Raw genomic sequence first — 22,668 nt, forward strand, 5'->3', positions numbered from 1 at the left:
CGTCACCGGTAACTATTTCTTGTATTTGCACGATGCTAAAGAAACATTTTTTATGTTCTCATTAGCGATAGAATTATTTGCTAGATGATTTGGTTTAGGCTACTTTTAGAATTTTAACCTGACATGAATGTCCTATAATAAATGAGGAAAATTTTGAATTTAACTATAAAAAATCCATAAAGATTTAAATAGCCCAATTAAAAACATGAAAACCCAAACAAATTAAGCAACTAGATTTGACTATAAACCCCACCTGTTCTTTTTAAAAAAAATCAAACGGTTTGGACCAGTTTTCAATTCACTGCGGTTTGAATATATATATAAAAAAAAAAATCCAGTTTAATTGGATTTTTTTTTATCAAAAACCAAACCCAACTGAAAATTCATTTCTGCAAGTTTTTTGGGTAGTCAAATATTTGAGGTTTTACCTATTGGCAGAGCATTGAAACAAGAAATGCTCCCAGAACGGATTGTTGATTTCCGTCGAGACTAACACCATCTCGTATTTATATTTTGTGGTGGACCAAGATGGAGATTTTTTTATTACTTAAACCAGCTAAAATAATTATGAAATGGTAAAACAAGGTCCACAATGTAACCACTGAAAGCAATAAATTTGATAAAAACTCTTGAAATTTTATCTAATTTACAAGGGAACTGAACGGGGCAGGGAGGATGGGAGTTCAATTAATAAATGAAGGACCCTTGCATAGATGAAGCAATTATGTGTAACAAAGATATGCCATGTTAAAAACTGTCACAAGCCTGTAAGGCTCCATTATTAACTTACTGGAGCTGGCCATCCAAATTCTGAGGTGGTGGCTGTATCAACTCAGGCTCCTCTAAATCTTCCGCTGCTTGAATGTGTATATCCTGTAAGAAGATGAAAACTCAAGACTAGTTGTCTCAGGTAAAAAGAAGCAATTCTTTATCCAAATATCATGAGTTTTTATTAATATCTCCTCTAATTCTTCTTCTGCTACTGCCTAGGCATATTTAATGGCTCAAAACCATCACTTGGTACCAAAATGCTACATGAGACCTAGTTTCTAAATGAAACTGTTACACTAGGGTGGTCAGTTTGTTCAAGTATTATACATGGACGCTTTGTATGTTCCAAGCCATATATCATCAAAGGAAAGAGCACGCTGCATGTGCATCCAATACTTCACCCAAAGGATGGCCAAGTTATATACAATTCACATGGCAGTGGGAAGACCTTACGGTGTTCACCTTTCTACATACCATTACATTCAGAGAGGTGTGTTGGAAACTGTTTTAATGTAAAGATGGTAACCTAGGTGCATAGATTCATAGATTTGGAGCATCGGATTTTGTGTTTGATAATTCAATGTGCATATTTTCTTCTCCTAACCAATTGATCATAAAGATTAAAGCTGATATATAATTAGTCATCACCTGAGTGTGTATTGGCTGGTGTGGTTGCTGATCTTGTGCCATTGCATAAGCTTGTGGTTGGGACATCCTGTAATATGGTTCTTTTAGATCGAGTTTGCATGATGATGTCTGAAGTATTCCTCCTTGTTCAGCACCAGGGCCCCACATTTTAGCTGTTAGAGTTTATCGTAACTTGTTAGAAAAGGAAGAAAACAAATCAGAAAGACAAACATGAGAAGACAAAAACCAACCTGACAAAGTTAAATATAGAGTGTAACTCTGAGCATTGTGGGCAACCATCCGGAGCTGGCCGGTAATTTCTTGTCCTGCCATCACATAGAGTGGCTGAGACAGAACACAACGTAATTGGTACCAGTGGGTGGTAGGCGCACCAGGGGCAGTTGTAAGCCACCTTTGTACAGTACTGCAGATCAAGGTGATTCCCATATGAAGCCAATAAATTTGTGGGATGAAAAACATGTAACAAGGAAATCATCCTGCAGGTGTAAAATGCAAGCTAAAACAAAGGTAAGAAGATCAGGGACAAGTACTCGCCTCCCATTAAATAACACATCGAACCAGCAGGCCAGACCATGAACTCTAGTTCCTACAGAGGCTATGAATTTCAAAGGTATAACAATCTCATATAAATCCTCTTCCTGCAGAAGAAAAGTAGAAAAGTTTTGATGAGTTGAACCAAGAATTGTCAAGGCAGTAACTTCATCATGGAGAAAGGAACAAGAGTCGCTCATAAAGAGAGAACAGAGATCTAAAAGCTTTGGAAGCAAAACTTGCTTCAGGTGTACAGCACTCAGCAATGCACCACCCTAAGGTGGAATACAAAGCCAATAGTTCTAACTATTTAGATTCCATAGAGAGGAGGTTGTTGTGCAGCAGAAACTTTTAAAACAAAATGTAAGCTAAACCTGAAGAATTCAAGATGAAACAAAACTAGGAGGATAAAATCATAATAATTTTCCTTAATGAGCAGGCATTATATAAAACAGCTAACAAGAAGTGCAACTGCACATGAATAAAGGGCTATACCTTTATTTCAGTAAAGTCTAAAACATGACAAATTGTAGGAGCCACCAATAATCTTGGATCGAAAGCATCTACAACAGGCTGCATGCAATCAGATTATCAGAAAAATGATCACAAAAGATGGTGCAGATATCACAGAATCAGAAGTAATCACTTAAGAAGGTATTTTCTCCACGGAAAACATGAATATTTTGGTTTATAAACAGGATGAGAGCATATCCAAGCAAGTCAACCAAAATGTAATTTAATGATTCAATCAAGGCCAGAAAAATGAAATCTAAAAAGACCTGAGAGAAGTATCCCCCAAATGCAGATCCATACAAGGGTGTCAGATCAACACCGTAATAGTTTTGTTGCTGCCAAAAGAGGGCCTGCATCGAGAAAACCAATAATAAGAAAAACACAACATTTATATCAACACACACTAATGGTAGGAATGGACAACAGTTTAATCAAGAGAACTCATGATATCAATGGGAAAACTTGACTAGCATTGCAACATTAGGCATATAAAATAAGAAATCAGCCAATCAGCCATGACTTTTTGAAATTGTCGCACTGCTACAACGATTAGACATATACCAATCAGTCATGACTTTTTGAAATTGTCACACTGCTGCAAGGCTTAGGCATATAAAATAAGAAATCGACCAATCAGTCATGACTTTTTGAAATTGTCACACTGCTACAAAGAGGTGCACAGGCTGCATCAAGTTATTCATAGAATGACTTCAGCATAATTGATCTAGGTACATACCTTATTTGCAATTTCAACAAATAAGTATTCATCACTAAAAGGTGCCATGTGTATCCTGCAAAAGCAAGCAATTTTAACTAATAAAATCTAAAATAAAAGATCAATTAAATTTGGGTTTGCAGACACGGGATCCTGGAGCACAAGAGAATACTTGCATAAAGATAAAAAAAATTATACAGAGACCATCAAGAGTAATTTACACTGGAAAAATAAACAAAATGCATGCAGTTATGTACAGATTTATGATTTTATTTTTCTAGGAAAAAAAATAACATTCTGAAAAGCTGGTGGCAACAAGAAGCATATATTACAAGTCTGTCTCTAATAAGAAAACAAGATCCAAGCATTACTAACAACACTTCATGATCTGAAAGATTCCAAATGCCAGGAACAAACTTCAAATCAAAACATACCTTAACCTGACTTTACAAGAAGAACTGTAAAGAGACATAGTATAAGGGGAAGAAACTGTCAAAAGAGTTGACTGGATGGTGTCATCACTTAAGTGGAAGAAAAATGGGAACCCAATTTGTCCATCAAATCAGGTAATGGAGTAGAAGGGGCATGTGAAACCATCAGGCAAAATCATTAAAAAGTTGACATTACCTACAAATTTTACATGAAACAAGAAGATCTTGATGAAGATATATGCCACCATAATCATGAGGTTACTTTCCAATTGGAAGTCATCTAGCAATTGCATGAGAACAAGAAAACTTTGCAGTAGGATCGCAACTACCACAGTCATGTAGGAGTCAAATATTCTTATACAAAATGCATCCAAGATCTAAGAAATCAAGCAGAAAAGGAGCATTGGAGAGTCACTATTTACCTTCCAACTGAAGGGAACATTTTTCCATTTGGAACAAGAAAACGATCTCTTGCAATCACATAGGACTCTAACATTCTTTCATTGACTAACAAGGTACCTACAAGACAAGTCCCAGAAAAATTCAAGAAAAATATAAATTTGGACTTGCTATCTACAAGCACTCGGTATATTATCTGTCAATTCATTCAATCCTGGAAACATTCTTCATCTTTTTGCTGACAAAACTCATCCCCATGCCAGCAGGAGAAGGGGCATTTGAGGCTTAAAATAAACAGAGCAGAAAAATCCATTGATGAAAAAAAGGTGCTTGGCATTATTAGAAAATTTCATCATCTACTGGAATGGCAAAGTAAAGATGGTGCATAAACTTACCCATTGGTTCAGAAATCAGAATATCTGCTTTTTCTGGCAATTCAACTTCCTCAACTTTACCCTTTATTACCTACATTCACATGATATTGACTTGAGCAAAATGAGATGAACAGCATTAAAGAAAAACAAATTGAAGTACGTAGCAAAGTCTCACTGTTATCCTTTCCCCAAGTGATGGGTTTCCAGCAATCAGTTTCCGGGCATATTCTGCCATTTCAGATGCTTCCACAGCATAGACATGCTTTGCACCAGCCTGATTGGAGAAAGGGAACACATAATCAGCTTGTAAAAGCACATCCAGAAAAGCAGATATGCAAGATTTTTGCACTGGGAACGATAAATTCAACTAGTCAAAAGATAAGTATACCTGAGCAGCAAATAATGACAAAATACCACTACCAGCACCAACATCAACCACCACACGACCAAGAAAATCTGCACGGTTCTCAATGACTGCAGCGTAATAGGTTCCTGAAACATTAATTTTGCTTACATTGTCACACTGGCCATCTGACTCAAATGACATGTCCATCATAGATTTTTTGCATTTTGAGCACATGCAGTAAACTAGTGAACATCGTGATTTGTGAGGCTTTGTCAAGCTTAAGAAATTGAAAGCGGACATCTACGATAAGATAGAAAGGAGTAACAGAATAGTTAGCAATTTAACCTGTCCTCACATAATCTTGCATCATGTTTTGCTGATGTAGCAATTGCCCATAATAATGGAAATACATTTTGGCAGATGATGGTTCTATTTTATCTTCAAACTTGCTTTTACAAGACGTGACTGCTCCATTAGGCATCAATGTTCCTGGAAAAGAAAATGGCCAACACTCAGAAGCAAATTACAGGTACTTGTGGATTAGAAAGCAGGTCATTCTGACAACTTCACAAAACATAAGAAAAGTTAACATGACATCTGTCTGTTCTGTTTAGATTGGACAAAACTTCCAAATTGCTTAGAAAGCTAGAAGGAGTAAATTGAAATTGAAATCCTCATCTAGATGCAAAGTGCAAAATGGATATTATTTTTCCATTTTTAAGGTTAAGAGTTTTTCAAGGACAAAATCCATTACAAAATTTTCACAATTAACAAATGAACATTAAGTATTTTAATGCATCTTGGAGTTCCAACTTCCATGATTCTGCATGGATTTATTTATAGGGAAACTTAAAGCAAATAACCACTATCAAAGTGATGTAATCAAAAGACATGAGCTTCTAGAGAAGAGAGAGAGAGGAAAAGTAGGGGGAAGTCAGGATATGTGACAAGGGGGTATCTTCAAGTTATACCAGGTAGTTATCTATAATAAACTGTGACAAAATTTCCAAAGCAGCACCTTGAACAGTGTCTTTCTTCTTCCATTGCTCAAATGCACAATGGAAGGCCCTGCTCTCCTCTTCATTTCTAAATTGGACAGTGACTCCTGTTGAATATTTCTGGTAAAAAGTAATACTGTTAACATTATGAACATAAAAGCGACATCATTCATTGCAATACCAATCACCAGCCAAGTACAAAGAAAAACAACTCGTGGCAAGGGGGTATTGACATCTTGCAATTTGCATGTGTATTTAAAGGAAGAGATGCAAGCATCCACATAACACGAGATCCAATTTCCCTACTAACTAAACAAGTGAAATAAGTCAGGAATAAAAAAAAAACAGGTCCCCTTTCACTGCATATAGTTAAAACAAAAAACTACATAATTTGAACAACAATAAAACTCCGTACTTCTTTTCCCGTGCCAGCACCCGAAGCTTCAGCTATGCAAACTGATTGTAAAGGCCCTAGTTTGAATAACTGAACAATATCAAAAAAGAAAGAAAAAAGAAAAAACACCATCATTACTCATATATCTTATATAATCCATAAAATTCACCATCATTATTTCTACCAATTGGCAACAGCACAAACTAACAAAACAACAATTACTAAAGTAAAATTAAAAAGAAACTAAGAATAAACACTGACTGACCTGAGCAGTTCTGACATCAACACTGATAGAATCAGTTGATTCAGAGTTTCGGTTAAATCGAAGCCCCGCAACTCCATTGTCGGCGCTAAACCTAGCAATTACCGGTACTGATTGAGAATCTGAACAAGACGACGAGGTCGAAGAAGAAGAAGCAAGCTCGGTTATTGATGCTAAAGCAAACTCTTGTTGTTGTTGTTTGCTTTGTTTTTGAATCTCCATTGTTGAAACCTCGATCGATTATTATTTTTATCTTTATCTTTATTATTTTTACTATATGTATATGTTTAGGAGGAGGAGGAGCTGCAATGGATGAGTGAGTGAGTGAAAACTAGGGTTTTACAAAAAAGCGCGAAGCTTAGACTCAGAGCCGTCAAAAAGACAGAGAGAGAGCATAATATCTTTTGGGTGCCATGTGATGAGTAAAAATCATTTTTAGATGGTCCCTTAAGTTCTAAAACATTATTTAATCAATATTTATATATTATTTTTTTTCTCAAATTGATCTTTTTTTCCTGAAGGGGTAACGATTCTCTCCGTCAAACTCATGAGGTACGTAAAGCTCTTTTATTTTTGTATCTTTAAAAAAAAATTATCAATATTTATATATTATTTTATTCTTAAATTGATATTTTCTCTCTCTCCATCAAACTCATGACTACGTAAGGCTATTTTATTTTTGCATTTTAAAAAAAAATTGAATTTTTTTATTTTAAAATAATTTTTTTTATTTTTAGATAGTTTTAATATATTAATATTAAAAATTATTTTTAAAAAATAAAAATATTATTTTTTTAATATATTTTTAAATAAAAATATTTTAAAAAATAATTATTATTACAGTTACAGTTAATTGGTATCATGTGTTAGTATATGGATTTGCATGGAGTATGAAAATGTGGGCAGGAGAAGGGGCGGCGGTTTGCCACTTTGCTTGAGGTGCGGGAGTGAATGTGTTCACGTGGTAGGGATTCATGGAAGATACTTTACTTGGGTGCGATAAATATGCGATGAAGCATATGCATTTTTAAATGAAGCATATGCATTTAAGCTAACTTCATTCATATAACCTTCAAGTTGTTTCCTTTCACTCCATCTTCATTCATTGATTTATATCTAGGTAAAGATAGCTATATTTTTTTTTTTATTATTATTAACGTAGATGTCCAGACCAGCTTGTGTGTATCTCAACTAATTTTACGGGCTCTGAAGTTAACGACCATATAACCTTCTAGTTGTCATCATATAAAGATAACTATAACTTCTTTTTTTTTTTTAGTTTAACGTGGGTGTCTGGGCCAGCTTGCGTGCACCTCGACTAATCCCACGGACCTTGAAGTTAACGACCATGTAAGCCTCCGGTGAGCATCATATGAGCAACCACAGGGCTTGAACCTGAGACCACAGAGGGAGCAAACCTCTTGGTCTCAAGTTCTTACCACTGGACCATCACCTAGATGGTTATAAAGATAATTATACTTGATTCTAGGGATGATATTGGTGGTAGTATATATAACTTGAAGGAAGTCAATTAATTATACATGATATTAACTTTGTTCGCGTAAAACAAGTTTATTACTAATATAAAAAAAAATATTGTTAATATTTATTTATATTTGATTAACAAGTCAAGTCAAGAATAAAAAAAAATATTCCAGACAATTATATTTTACAAAGAAAATAATAAAGTGATTATAATTATAAGATTTTTATTGTATCGAAATATTTTTTTTAAGTGTTCCTAATCGATATTCTATTAAGATTAAACATTAATTATGGCTGCCAAGAATGATGCATATTATATTATTTTTATTCATAAAAAAAAAAAAATTGTTCTTATAAACCGATGCATGAGGGATTTTTTGTACCTGCTATGTAGCACTAAACTAGCGTAATTAAGAATTTTACATGGAGATATCACACATGTTTATAAAAAAGCTTATTTAATGGTCTTGCATTTGAGATTACTAAATTATATCATAGGTTGTGGTCATCTAATTCTTTTTTTATGGCTAAAAAAAATAATTTAAATATATTTATAATCATTCAATTATAATAATATGCTATGAAAGTATGTTTCTATATAATTATTGTTATGTAAGATGTATAATTATGCCACTTTTTTGTTCACTCCAACCAGACACTCGGATCAAAAAAAATTTGGATTGTGTGAGACTTAGATCTAGACATAAAATTAAAAACAAATAGTTGAAAAATTTGTGTGGCAGTTACCCCAATTCCTGCAGGGAAACCTGCCTGGCAAGGTCGCTGACACACAGTGTCTAAGAATAAGCATGATTCATTATATAATTTTTTCAGCACATGCTTGTATTTGTATTATTTCTTCCCGTGCTGTCCCCCCCCCCCCCCACCCAACCCCTATAATTTCAAATTTTACTGAGAAATAAAATAAATGCCAATCCATATCATATATTGAATATAAGATGAGGGTGTCTGCACTCTTTAATGTGGTATCATGGAATAAAATAATATGAATTTATAAAAAATTATTATTCTTTATTTGATATTAAATACATCATTAGACCAATAAGCACGTTGTCATAACTCCATTCCAAGAATGGACTAAAACTATTTTTTATATATTTTTTAATAATTTTAATGTATTAATCTCAAATATAATTTAAAAAAACATTATTTAAAAATATTTTTAAGTGAAAAATATTCTGAAAAATAACTGCTACTATGATATAAAACATGTTTTAAAATAGTATTACGATTCAAATCGCATTTTCTAGAAATTTGATTTTTTTATTTAAAATTATTTTTTTATATTTTCAGATCGTTTTGATATATTATATCAAAAGTAATTTTTTTTAAATAAAAAAATATTATTTTAATATATATTTTTACATGTAATTGGTAAGTGGTTAATCAACTAATATTTTTTTAATTTAAATTGCTTTAATTTATATATTACAAAGGTTAATTATATTATTTTGTTACATAAAAGAGTTGATCATTAAAACATGTGCAGATAAAAATAGAGTTGTAACTCTTTTTTTTTTTTAAAGCTCCGTTTGTTTGCAGGAAATTTGTTTCCTTTTGGAAAGTGAATTCCGGAAAAAGTGAATTTCTGGAAAATAAATTCCGAGAAACTATTTTCCGATATTTGGCAATATTATGGAAAATGAACTGGAAAACACTTTTCAGTGTTTGTTTGTGTTATGGAAAATAAACTGGAAAATAATTTATTAATGAATTAATTTTTTTTTTCAGGTTTATCTAATATATATAAAATATTTAATATAAATATTTAATCACTTACAATAAAAAAATGAAATCTAAAAAGTATAATGATGAATTTTTTTTTATTACTATATCCTATATTCATACATAGCTTATTTTATAAAATATAACTATATATGTCATATCATATTATATAGAAATAAGCCTGTAAAATATTTTTTAAGTAAAACCTATTAATATTTTTTTTTCAATTTTAAAAGCTTAAAATAAGTTTTTTTTTTCATATGAAGAAAGCCAAATTAGTTTATGGTAAAAGTTATATATTTGGGTTTTTTTTTTTTTTTTTTTGTATGAAGAATTTTTTAAAAGATAAATACATATAAAAATATTTTAATGGGTTTTTTTGGATAATTTTTTTTTATGGATAAAGGCAATTATCCCTTTAATATATATCAAATAAGCATCAAGAAATAAATATAAATACATAACATCAAACATAGTCATGCATAAATATTACGTTTCGATGTCATATACATACATATTAGTTCAAATTACAAACATAAACATGCTAGACCGAATTAAACAAGTAAACATACTTGTCAAATAACAAACATAGTCTGAACCCAAATTTTCGACATATTCAAACCATCTTAGCAAGCAGGCATGTAGCAGTCTTGAGATGATTGTTCACATGCTTAGGCTCACATTGAACATTGAACTTTTGACTGATTTCTGTAGCCACCTTAATAAAAGATTCTGCTTTAAAGGTCGAAGAAGGTTTGCCTCCTTTAAGTGTCTCCTCAGCTAATATCTCAAGCAACATGTGAGACATTGACTTAGACCATGTGAAGTGCTTGCCCTTGCATTTTTCATTCTACGTGGAACTCATTTCTACAAAAAAGAAATTATAAATTTATACAAAATAAAATCATACAATATTTAGATTTAATAAATTTCATATAAAAACTACAATTAACAATTAAAAGAGAAACTATAATAAAGTCAACATCTACTCTATATATAAAAACAAAGATAATACAAACTCAAGTAAGACATAATAAAAACAAACACATATAATTAACACTCAATTACTATTTTCTTTGAGTGTTATAGTCATTCCACATGGTTGATGCAATCATTTCTCTTTTTGTTATCCACTCCTTATTCTCTTCCCTTTCCTCACGTTGACTTAAGTTGATTGTTCATCTAATTGGTTCACTTTCCGAACATATTTCATCCATAAAAAAGTCATAAGGATCTACTCCTATTATGTGATTATGAATAATACAACATGCAAGCACAACATCTACTTGTGTTTCATAAGACCAAAAAATTTTTCCATCAATTGATCTAAAACGACTCTTCAAAATACCAAACCCTCGCTCAATAATGGTTCTCAATAAAGAGTGTCGAAGATTAAATAACTCATTTTCATTTTCTGGTGAACGTTTTATAAACATATTCAAGTGATATCGAACTCCATGAAAAGAAAAAATGATTCCTTTTCGAATATCGTAACCAGCATCACTGAGATAATATTTCCCTACAAATTAAAAAACAAAAACCTATTACTATCTTTATGTAACAAGACATTTTATATGTTTATTGCATATAATACATACTTTATTATATACCTTCTAGAATTTTTAGACCATTAGGTCTTGATAATGCATCACCTAAAACCCGTGAATCATGGACACTTCCTTCCCAACCAGCTAAAACATATATAAACTTTGAATCAAAAGTTATAGCTGCTAAAATATTTTGTGTTGTTCCTTCTTTTTGACCTCGAAACTTTCCTTGAATCTCAACATGAACATTTGCAGGAACATGGGTACCATCAATTGCTCCCACACACAATCCTATATAAACATGAAAAAATAATTTATAACCTTTTCTTGTAGATGTAATTAATTAATGTATAAAAATATTGGTATTGTTTTCATACCTTAAAATAAAGATAGAATCTTCGATTATTCATTATCTCAACTGGAACTGTATCCTCTGGATATTTAATAAGGTGTTTGTATAACTTAAGAACTGCTTTTAAAATAATTCTAAAGTAACGATGGATAGTTTCAACAGACCTATAGTATATACAACTAATAACACGAAATCTTTGGTTTTGGCCTACAATTTGCAAGAACACAATTACTTGCTCCTTAATAGACACATTTTGAGTTGATCGTAATAGGTCACGACTTGTGAGAATATCATACAATCTATATAAGACAACAGGTTTCATACGAATTTGTTCAACGCAATGTCTATCACCTCATTTCAAAATGCTGTCAATATAGAATTCTCATTGAACAATTGCATTTATACGTGGTTCTCTTGGTACATAAATTCTATTTCTTTCTTGTTTAATAGCTACCCCTGTAGCTATCACAGTTACAGCTGCTCCCATACATGCTGCATGAATTATCTTATTATCCATAACATGAAAGTAAAGTTTTTTGATAACAAAACCTAAAAATATGGGGAAATGAATATTAAAAAAAAACATATAAAATACTTCCACAATCAATACAATAAATTATGCTGAAAGAAGCTGACAAACAATGTTTATTATTCTGTTATAATTCTCCTTATTAATGTAACATGTATTTAAATATCCTATTTCACACGGTAATGGTGTAATTATTCACAATAATAATATGACCATATATAATTAAGGTAGTCATTTCACATGATTACATAACAACAAGTAGATTTATATCATTCATATAAATATAGAGATATATAAATCACCAAGTAATAAAAAATTAACAACAAGCTTTAAGCTTATTTAAACCCTGCTTATTAACTCTCGCACAAACACATGGAAAAAAAATAGGAGCTCACATTCTCTGCTAAACTCTCATCATCTCTTTCATTTCACATTTTCATTTCACATTATACAAACACGCAGCCTTCAAATTTCCTTCTCCTGACTTCACATTTTCATTTCACATTATACAAACACGCAGCCTTTAAATTTCCTTCCCCTAACTTCACAAGCTTATAATTCCATTCCCCTCTCCCATCCCCCCTCCCTCACGGTCAATTCTCCTCTCCCATTCCCCTGTTACATGTTCCCTCTCCCTCTCCCTCTCGATCGATTCCCCTGTTCCCTCACCCTCCCCCTCTCGGTCAATCTATCGGTTTCCCTGTGTTTCCTCTCTGTTTCTCTCGCCATTTGTGCACAAAGAAGCAAATATTCAAGACAGAAGCAGGACAAAGATGAAAGATTGAAGGGGCAACATGGCTCCTCCTTCCCAGTTCTCCTCCCTCTCTCCCCCGGCTACTGTTAAAAAAAAAACAGAGAGCTTCCACCCGGGATATGGTGGTGGATCCAGGGATAAGGTAACGGGGAGGGGATGCTTTTTACTGGGGAAGATTGATTAACACAGTTTGGGGATTTTCAAGTGCCTTTCTTTGCACTTGATTTTGTGCACTTGATTTGGTTTATTTGTTCAGAATAAAAATGTCGAATGTGAGTGATGAATGGAAAAATTGTGTTTTTTGTAGCTTGATTTGTGTTATGAAAATGTTATGGAAAACATACGGGTAGCGGATTATTCTCAAGAATAGGGAAATGGATTTATGACATAAATTTTATAGATCTATGAAAAAAAGATAAAAACATACAAAGAAAATAACAGAGAAAAAAAATACCTGAAATATTGTTCAAGTGAAATGCTTCAATTTTCTAGAGAAATACTTCTGTAATTGTTCTGCTTCCAATCGCTTTTGAAGAGAAAGAGAGAGATCGTGATTTGTTAAAATGGTTGTAATAAAAAAAGGAAAGTGTTTTCCTTTCTTTATCAGAAGAAAAACATTTACTTTTATTAAAACAACAGTTTTATGTTAATCGAAATTAAGTTTTCATTGACTTATTTTTTTATATTGTTACTAAACATGTGAAAGTAAGGAAAACGAATTCTAAAACAAATTCTAGAAATTCGTTTTTCTTGAAACAAACAGAGCATAAATGTTAAAAACCTAACAGTAATTTTGAGAATTGTGGCTAAGGAGTACGGTACACAGCTAGAAAATATCACGACTGCCATGATGTGGTTGCTGCTGAGAGCCCATTTGCCAAATTAAAGAACCCAAGCCCTTTCATAAGACATAAAATAAAATAACAAGTATATTTGAACCTTACATCAAGTTCACGTACCAAACCATAAAAAAAAAAAATCATGCCCAAATATTTGTTAATAAAAACTCAAAAATAATATAGGTATAATTTTTTAAAAATAATTTTTAATTAAAAATATTTTAAAATGATGTTTTTATTTATTTATTTATATTTTTATTATTAACACATAAAAATTATCTATTTAATATTTTTTCAAGTAAAAAATACTTTTTTAAAAATTAAATCACATTACTAAATACATTCGCATTATCCTACCACACTAGCCAATTTGTTCTGAATTGTTATGAATAAAAGAGAGAGAAATTGAGACTGAAAAGAGAAAAATCATGCAGAGAGAATATGTTGTCTGCATATATATTTTTTTTTTTTATATGTGGATGTGAGGATAATTTTTTTTGTTTGATTTATGATGTAAAATGTAATTTTAAAAAAAATAAACAAATTATAAAAGATTAGATGTAATTAATCTAAAAATAAAAAATAAAGATGCTCTTACTAATTTAAAATATAATACAGCAAAAATATAATTAATTCTGATGTTTTTTCCAAGTCAGGTAAGGTGGGGTAAAATTAATTTTACAATATTAGTAACTCTCCTAATTTTGTTTTTTTTAAAAGAAATTGTTAAAAGTAAAATCCGCATATGTCACACACCCACACACACACACACACACACACACACACAACAGTATCAATTTTCCCTCCAAAATCTTCCTCCCCTCAATGCTCACTCCACTTTTCTAACCCTAACCCTCCACCACCAATCTCTCTTCTTCTCCTGTAGTCAAGAAAGCATTTTTTTAAATTAATTCCTTTTTGCTCTAGTTTGATCAGGTTCTCAGGCAACTTTGTTTTTATTGCTTGTTAAAAAAAAATCACACACTGATATTTTCCAGGGTTTTAAAAAGGTGGGACTTTTTTTTTGCAGATGAATTAAAATGGGTTCTCTTGGAGACGATGACGATGGTGAAATTAAAGAAGGGAGAGAAGACCCAAATGCCAATTTCGCCCCTTCTTATACCCAACCTTTTGATTCTCAATTTTTACCCTCTCCATTGCCTGGTAATTCTTCGATTCTTTTTTATATTCACCATAAAGTTCTGTTCTTTTCTTTGTAATTTTGTAATTGATCTAGTTAATATTTTTTGTAAGTTAATCTAGAGAAGTCCGGCCCTGGTTGTTGCCGCCTGACTGATTTTTTTAGCCTCTACGGCGACCAAACAATTTTGTACTTTAACCAAATTTACAATTAGAAAAGATTTTATTGAATTAGAAGTGTCGAAGAACTGTTGTCATAATACAGTTATTCTCGGGAAAGAATTTCTCGAATCAAATTTGTACGTGATTTTTTTAATCAATGGAAAAAAAAGAACTACTGTATAAGGATCGATGATCACTAGCACGATTGACATGCCACAATTTTTGTTGGGAAATAATTGAAATCTGTGCATGATCTGGTGTTGTCGATGACTGTGACATGGAAATTTTAAAGTTTGATCACTATTTACAGACAAATTTTTATGAATAGTTGTTGAAGATTCAATATTGATGTAGTTTTATTTTATGATATTTAGGTGAAAAAGGTGAGGATGCCAATGAGCTGCAATTTTTACAAAGTACTGTGCTTTTTGAGGATACTGTTAGAGTTGAAGATGCGTTCGAGACCCAAGTAGTGGATCTTGGTGGTGAAACACAAGCGTTGGATGACCTTGATTGGTTTGAGAATGTGGACACCCAGTTGATAGATGAGATCATTGATAGTGATGGTGAAGGAACAGATAGAACTGAAGTTTTGGATGATGGTAATGAGCTCTCTGATGATGAATCTGGAAGAAGAGGCAAATGTGAATCATTGGATGGGGAGAAGATTCAAGACACCTCTCTTTCCAAACATGGTGAGAAGGGATTGGTGGAGCAGTCTGATGCTTTGACCGATGAACAGCATTTATCAGGTGAGTTATTCTGATTCTGATCATGGAAAATAGCTGATTTGATTCATGAGAGGGTGAAATATTTTCTCTAGTGGTTGGACATATAAAGCTTCCATAAATTTGCACTTTTAAATTTAAAATTCCCCTAGTCCTTCTGACATGTCTCTTTAGCACTACGATTCTAGGGCCTTAAATGAAGGATTGACTAGGAAACAGAAGGGGAATATCTCGTGGCACAACTGTACACATCATATCTGATATTCAGCACTCTCTCTGGAGTAAAAAATCACTCTTTAATGGGGTTTACTCATGAAAATGTAAAAACCGAATTAAAAAATATACACTTATTCTTTCTGTACGTAACTATGTACTAATGGTTTCGAAATCCAAGACTAGCACTTCATCCATGTCTTTACCATTACATATTTCTAGTTCAACACTAGTATTTCTCTCAGATCAGAACCAAAATCAGTGTTCTCTCATGATATTTTTGGTTTTTTTTCCTTGGCATTCATGATAATTAGTATATATCACATGAAATCTTCCTAAGCATATACTAAATTGTTCCAAAGGATAACTTATGTTAACCAAATAAATTTTGATTATGAAATTGTATTTTCTTCAATTGAATAGTTTTAAGTGAGCCGTATTGGTAATTAAATATAAAAAAAATACTAAAGATCTGCACCAGATGATTACCAATGATGGCAAGTAATACATTTTAATAATTTACTCTTAAGAAAATTGAAATTTTATGTTGGGCAAGTTGTGCAATATATGATGCGCTTCTTGTTATAATTACAATATTTTTCTGGTTTTACTTTTACTAGTGTTTCTCCATCTTGCTCACAGGATCTGCCCTGAAGTATACTTCAGTTCGTGTAGAGTCCTTGCGGGTCTCTGGTATTGCAGCTCACAGTAGTGCTTCAAATGGAACCAACAACAGTGACTCATGTTCTCTTGTGACTGATGGTCAGATTTCAGAACAATTTACTGTTAACACGAATAGGTCAAAAAAAAAAATTCCAGAGGAATTTGTTTGGAGGCATGATATGGGGAGATCTGATGATGAAGTGAAGGAATTTAGTAATGGAAGCAGGTGTAATATTGGTTGTTCTGCAATGAGAAAACTCTTCGCTGAGAATTCCTTTATTGAAACCAAAGGACATTTTGTAGGAGGAAAAGAAGTCCCCATTTGTGATGATGGGGTGGCAGGGTTAAGCTATATTGACTCCCAAGAACCAGGAGATTTGTCACAAGCTGATGCGCTTTTATGTGTGCAAAAGTTAATTGAAGAGAGCAAGGTATTGTTTGATGAAGCTGACTTGGGGAAAATTGACAGGAGAAAGTCAAGTCACATTTCAGCTGCAAAGGGGGTACAAAGTTTGGCCAAGAAAACCACTGATGGAGGCACCAAGGGAAAAAGCAGGATTTTTGACTGGGATGATGGACTCGAGGATGAGGGAGGAGGAGATATTTTCCGCCGAAGAAAGGAAATGTTTTTTGGTACTGGAGACCTTGGGAAGAGATCCTTTATGAAACCCTCAAAATCCAAAGGAAATCAGTTGGGTGTATGCAGGGACAATGAGGGAAAATCAAATGTCCAGAATGTAATAGAGGTTCACTCTGAGTCAAAAATAGATTTGTGTAGTCTAAGAGCTAATAAGAAGATGATGCAAGAAACTGAAACGAATGTTATTAGGAATCTTTTTAATAAGTTTGATGAACAACCTGAAGCGGATACATCAGCAGGACAGTTGGAAGCTCTTACTAGGAAGGAGGTTCCAGAAATGCTAGATATAGGTTTGGACACTCAAATGGCTGCTGAAGCTATGGAAGCCTTATTCCACGGGGAGGGCATTGATTATGATGCTACTAATGATGGCCAGCAGATTCCAGCAGTTAATTCCAAGGATCTTATGGAAGGATCACTGAGAAGTAAGGCTAAGAAGAGCATCCATTCAAAGCAACAATCTCTTAGAAACAATGAGGATATTGGAGTTACAACACATCAATCGAAGAAAACATTGAAGATTAGTGCTAAACTACGTAAACAATCTTTAACTCCATCACGAAAATGTCCTGAAAATGTCAGAAAGGAGTGTGATATGGATGTAGTAATGACTAGAAGTAAGAAGGCCAGGTCAGATGCTGGACTTGATGATTTGGATAGATGTAATGGAACTGCTTCAAGGGGTCATCACTCAGTTAAGAAACAAGATTTACCAGTAGAGCTTGCTAATTCAACACCAGTCGCTCACCGGACCAGGCAGTCATTGGCAGTTTCTAAATTGAAAAGTGCTGAGAATGTGTCCATTGATAATAGAGAAAAACCCAACAGCCTGGTTGAGTTGGGTGGTCGTGAGTGGCATAAAGCTGGTGTGGTAGATGTTGAGGCATCTAAAGTGTTGAATGCTAAAGGGAACTCATCAGGATTGGGTTCTAGTCAAGCCGGAGCACCTAAAACTTCCAAATCAAGATTGCTAGCTACAGACAATTATACCAGTTTTCCCAGAAGAAAAAGATCTCGTCAAAATTTGTCAGGTCAGCTTGATGAGCCCCATAACTTACTTGCTCAATCCAAACCATCTTGTCAGCCAGGAATTAGAACTGATTTAAACATGAAGAAGAAAACCAGATCATCCATATCTGTTTGCCCAGACTTGTCACCTCAACATGTTCACAAACCAGGCATAGATGGCACTACTTGTAATTATAATTCGGTTGATATGAATGGGAAGATGTCTAACAATCTAATGGGAGTGGGTGCTTCAGTAAAATCCTCTCACAGAAGTAATGCAGATTCCTCACCATCAGCTGCAAATGAAGTGAATGTGCCAAGTTCAGATAATTTGTCAAGGGAGAAAACAAAATCTTACGAATCAGCATGTGCTTCTCCCGGTATCTGTATGACGCCTGTGAATGCTGCATCACCTGTTTGTATGGGCAGTGAATATAAGCAATCATGCAGGAAGAACCTGTCAAGAGCATGCCTTGTGAAAGAAATGAGTAGTCTATGTGCTGCATGGACAGGACCTGTTTCTGAACCAAAAGATACAAGGAAGAGAAGAGATTTGTCTGATGTTCGAGTCTTTTTCAGCCATCACCTGGATGAGGACATAATTAAGCAGCAGCGAAAGGTAGTCCTTTGGATTTCATGAACTCCTTTTCATAACGTGCTAGGCTGGTTTAACTACTTAGTACCTTTTTATCTTGTCTCACAGATAGCAGATCGACTTAAAGTTTCGATAGCTTCCTCCATTACAGATGCGACACACTTTGTTACTGATAAATTTGTGCGTACAAGGAATATGTTGGAAGCTATTGCTTCTGGAAAACCAGTGGTCACACATTTATGGCTTGAGAATGTTGGACAAGCTAACTATTACATTGATGAGCAAAAGTACATAGTAAGAGACTCAAAAAAGGAAAAGGAGTTTGGCTTTAACTTAGCAGTTTCATTGGCACATGCGCGCCAGCATCCACTTTTACAAGTAAGTGTTTTATTATGTTCAAGGCATTCTGATGATTAATATGTGGGGTGATGAGTGTCTAAGCGCAAATTTAAACCCTTAAAATTAATGAGTTGTTGTATTACATGCAACACACAAGTCAAATGGTCTTTATTCAAAGTTGTAATGAGGTTGTGGTTAAGATGGGGTAAAAGAAAGGTAAATAAAAGGTTAATAACCAGAGAATCTAGTATAGCATATAAATGATGAACTCAACAGCATATAATCATCAAAGCTCATGAATTCTTTATCACAATATATTCTCATTAAGAGAATATTTTCTTTAATTTTTTCAATTACCATTATGTTTCTGTTTATTTTGTTTCTATATTTGTTTTTTAATTGATTCAGATCATGCTCAAATTCAACACAAAACTTCATCACATAATCTTTTTTCTTTTCAAAACTTTCAACCATAAACCTATATAAACATCACATATGTTCTACTAGTCTTTGGCCAGGGAATAGGAAACATGTGAAAAGTTAAGGCTTATAAAACATATGTAAAGCAAAGAAAGATAAAAAAGCTTAACACGACTCATTAATAGATAACATGCTTTATGTTGAGGTCACAACATGCTTTATGTTGGCTTTTTAGGTTCACAATGGTTAAATTCCAGCATGTCCTTATCATGTTCATACACACATGTAATGTAAATGTAGTCTCGACAAGATATTTAGCAAGTTTTGGAAATGCATAACCTTTGAATGAAATAACACATAAAATAATCATATTAGAGGCTCAAAAGCTCACAGAAGATAAATGCTCAGCATGACATACTTTCAAAGTCAATTCCTAAACCATTTAAGCTTCAAATATTACAAGTAAACCTATTCATTCAGTTTATACCTTCGAATCCATAATACACATTCTCATCAACCATGGGGAAATCAAAAGATAAAATTAATCACTTAGGGTTTGAAACAAAAATCTAATGGAACTTTTTTATTTTTTATTAAAAACAAGCACTAATATCCAAAGTAAAGTAAATTGCACATGCAGAGAAGACACCCAAACATGGATAGATTTGGGTAAACTAGGTAAAACATGCACAAACAAAAAAAATTAAAAGAAGATGAAAAGAAAAGAGAAAACAAATCTGAATGTTTTTTTTGTTATTTTTGTATGTTGGGTTGCCTCCCATAAGCACATTTATTTATTGTCTTTGGCTCGACTTCATGTTAATGTCTAAGGCTTGGCCAAATTAACCTCCACCACAATACCTTCCATAAAACCTTCATAAAAAGATTTCAAACGTTGCCCCTTCACTTTGATCAGTTTTTCTAAACTTTGAATTTCGATTGCACCATGATTAAAGATGTTTGTAACTACAAATGATCCAATCGAATAAAAACACAACTTATTAAGAAAGAGCTTCAAACTTGAATGAAAGAGAACTTTTTTATCAAACATAAAATTCACATTCTTTGCCACAAATTTGCATAGAAACAATGCTATTTTTTAAAGTAGCTCTAGATATGGTTTGAAGAGTACATGGAGGTCCAGTCTGACAGATTTGCTTTAACCAATCCTAATCCCACTAGGATTCATTGTTCAAGTTGAATTTCTAATGCAATTAGAATTTGAACTTCTAAGCTCTAATGACTTGTTTCAATGTGCTCTTTTTAGTTCTTTGTTTGAAATTATGCTAAAAATGTTTCATTTAGCTGTTTTTACATTGTGTTTTCGTAGCACTATTAAGCACAAAACAAGTTAAATAAGCTATTGGAAGATTTAAAACATGAATAAAAGACTAATAATAAAGTACTGAAAAGATAGAATAATATGAATGTATCATGGGGTGAGGTGAATATGAAGTCCATCAAGAAGCATAATAGCTGGACTTAGTCAGCCCACCATCTTTTGCTTTATTTCGTTATATTGGTTAGTGTTGTCCTCTTCTGTTTGTTAAAGTAATATTTTCTGCAGGGTCGAAGAGTTTTGATCACTCCTAAGACAAAGCCGGGCAAAGAAATAATTTCCAGTTTGGTCAAAGGAGTTTGTGGCCAGGTATACTGGTTTCATGATAACTTACGCATTAATATCATGGTTGGATAAACTTTCTGATTATATTTCCATAATTCTTTGACTAGACTTTTTGTTTTAAACTTAATTTACTGTTAGTGAGTGCCACAGGCGGTTTAACAAAGATTTGGATTGATATTTCCTTCAGATACTCTCATAGACATGCGCAACTATACATGGCTTGCACACCCATCAGTTTCCTTCGTCTTTTTTATGAACATCTTTTTTATGACTTGCACACCCATCATGTTTCACACTGAAGATGAATATATGGCTGTTGAAACTTTTGATTACCCCATTAAATTATTCAGATGCTTTCGGCAATTCTTGCTTTATAATGATATTTGTTGAATTGCTTATCAGGCAGTGGAGAGAGTTGGCAGATCCACTCTAAAGGATGATGCAGTCCCAGATGATCTGTTAATTTTGTCTTGCGAAGAAGATTATGAAGTCTGCGTACCTTTCCTTGAAAAAGGTTTGAATACTTGTTTTTTATTTTGGTTCATCTCTTCACGTGATCCATAAAATCCTAACCAATAAGAATTCACACTGTTACTTTATACCTTCAGGGGCTGCTGTCTACAGTTCAGAGCTGCTGCTGAATGGAATTGTTACTCAGAAGCTCGAATATGAAAGGTCGGTCACATTGTTTTAAGGGAGGATTAACTTTGTTATGAGTAAATGAAATTGAATCTTCTGGTCAGTTGGAGGGCCTCTTGTGTGTTGGCTTGTCCATGCGTGTCAGGATGCTTGTGGATGATTTTTCTTACTAGTTAACTGTTCTTTATTGGCTTAAGAATATGCTGAATTCAAAGTTCAACCGGTTTTTATGAGGCATGTTCATGGATGGAATCATAAGGATCTTACATCAATGGCAGATCAAAGCCATTTGAATACTTTTTTAAACTGACTGACTCTTCTTGATGACAGGCATCGGCTTTTTGCAGACAATGTCAAGAGAACTCGTTCTACGGTATGGATGAAAAAAGATGGCCACAATTTCGTTCCCGTGACAAAGCGTAGATAGTTTTTTTTTTCTTCCTGGCACCTTTGTACATTTTTGCATAATGCAAGTAGTGAATCTGTTAGGCTTTCTTCTCTGTAGAAATATTTTGACGGTGCTACAGCAGCACGAGAATGTAAAATTTATTCTGAACTCACAATCTTAGTTTTAGATGCTTGACAGAGCTAGTCATATTTATTTAAGGAACATAAGATCTGAATGAACGATTATGGGCCCTTCCCTCGTTCTGTAATGGCAGAGATGTTACTCTTGATTTGATTTTTCTTGTACAAATGCATCTTTGGGATTGTTTTTAGCGTTTGACCACCTGAGCTGTCTATAACAGGTCTTGATAAAAAAAAATAAATGGATGCCTTTTCTCCCGAGAAGAACTCCCAGGGTTGTCTTAGAGTAGAGCTTTGTGGTTTGTTTCTTGAGAGGAAAAGGGAAGAAAACTGAG

At 33.3% G+C, this 22,668-nt stretch overlaps 2 protein-coding genes across 2 annotated transcripts; one reads left to right on the plus strand and one right to left on the minus strand.

Annotated features, from left to right (window-relative positions):
- Positions 1-595: 595 nt before the first annotated feature.
- Positions 596-6,800, minus strand: LOC118036978 (probable histone-arginine methyltransferase 1.4). Its single transcript, XM_035042850.2, has 15 exons — positions 6,386-6,800; positions 6,142-6,210; positions 5,747-5,846; positions 5,074-5,217; positions 4,771-4,874; positions 4,558-4,656; positions 4,404-4,473; positions 4,032-4,128; positions 3,200-3,254; positions 2,730-2,813; positions 2,446-2,523; positions 1,954-2,057; positions 1,650-1,822; positions 1,420-1,571; positions 596-873 (listed from the first exon to the last, which is right to left on the minus strand). The coding sequence occupies exons 1-15, from the start codon at positions 6,602-6,604 to the stop codon at positions 787-789; spliced, it is 1,635 nt and encodes a 544-aa protein (XP_034898741.1). The 5' UTR covers positions 6,605-6,800; the 3' UTR covers positions 596-786.
- A 7,607-nt stretch (positions 6,801-14,407) lies between these two features.
- On the plus strand, positions 14,408-22,492 carry LOC118036979 (uncharacterized). The gene is made up of 9 exons (XM_035042851.2): positions 14,408-14,570; positions 14,665-14,798; positions 15,311-15,688; positions 16,520-18,807; positions 18,892-19,161; positions 21,110-21,190; positions 21,569-21,680; positions 21,775-21,841; positions 22,136-22,492. The coding sequence occupies exons 2-9, from the start codon at positions 14,675-14,677 to the stop codon at positions 22,230-22,232; spliced, it is 3,417 nt and encodes a 1,138-aa protein (XP_034898742.1). The 5' UTR covers positions 14,408-14,570; positions 14,665-14,674; the 3' UTR covers positions 22,233-22,492.
- The last annotated feature ends 176 nt before the right edge of the window (positions 22,493-22,668 follow it).

Source organism: Populus alba, chromosome 10 (assembly GCF_005239225.2).
Source record: "Populus alba chromosome 10, ASM523922v2, whole genome shotgun sequence".
In the NCBI taxonomy this organism is placed as follows: domain Eukaryota; kingdom Viridiplantae; phylum Streptophyta; class Magnoliopsida; order Malpighiales; family Salicaceae; genus Populus; species Populus alba.

Excerpts from the sequence above, each read along its gene's own strand:
- LOC118036978 (XM_035042850.2), bottom strand. The coding sequence starts at position 6,604 with ATGGAGATTCAAAAACAAAGCAAACAACAACAACAAGAGTTTGCTTTA. Across the intron at positions 4,875-5,073 it reads GCAAGATTATGTGAGGACAG|GAACCTATTACGCTGCAGTC; the intron begins GTTAAATTGCTA and ends TTAATGTTTCAG. Across the intron at positions 1,572-1,649 it reads TCTATATTTAACTTTGTCAG|CTAAAATGTGGGGCCCTGGT; the intron begins GTTGGTTTTTGT and ends AAACTCTAACAG.
- LOC118036979 (XM_035042851.2), top strand. The coding sequence starts at position 14,675 with ATGGGTTCTCTTGGAGACGATGACGATGGTGAAATTAAAGAAGGGAGA. Across the intron at positions 21,681-21,774 it reads CGTACCTTTCCTTGAAAAAG|GGGCTGCTGTCTACAGTTCA; the intron begins GTTTGAATACTT and ends TTATACCTTCAG. Across the intron at positions 21,842-22,135 it reads CAGAAGCTCGAATATGAAAG|GCATCGGCTTTTTGCAGACA; the intron begins GTCGGTCACATT and ends TCTTGATGACAG.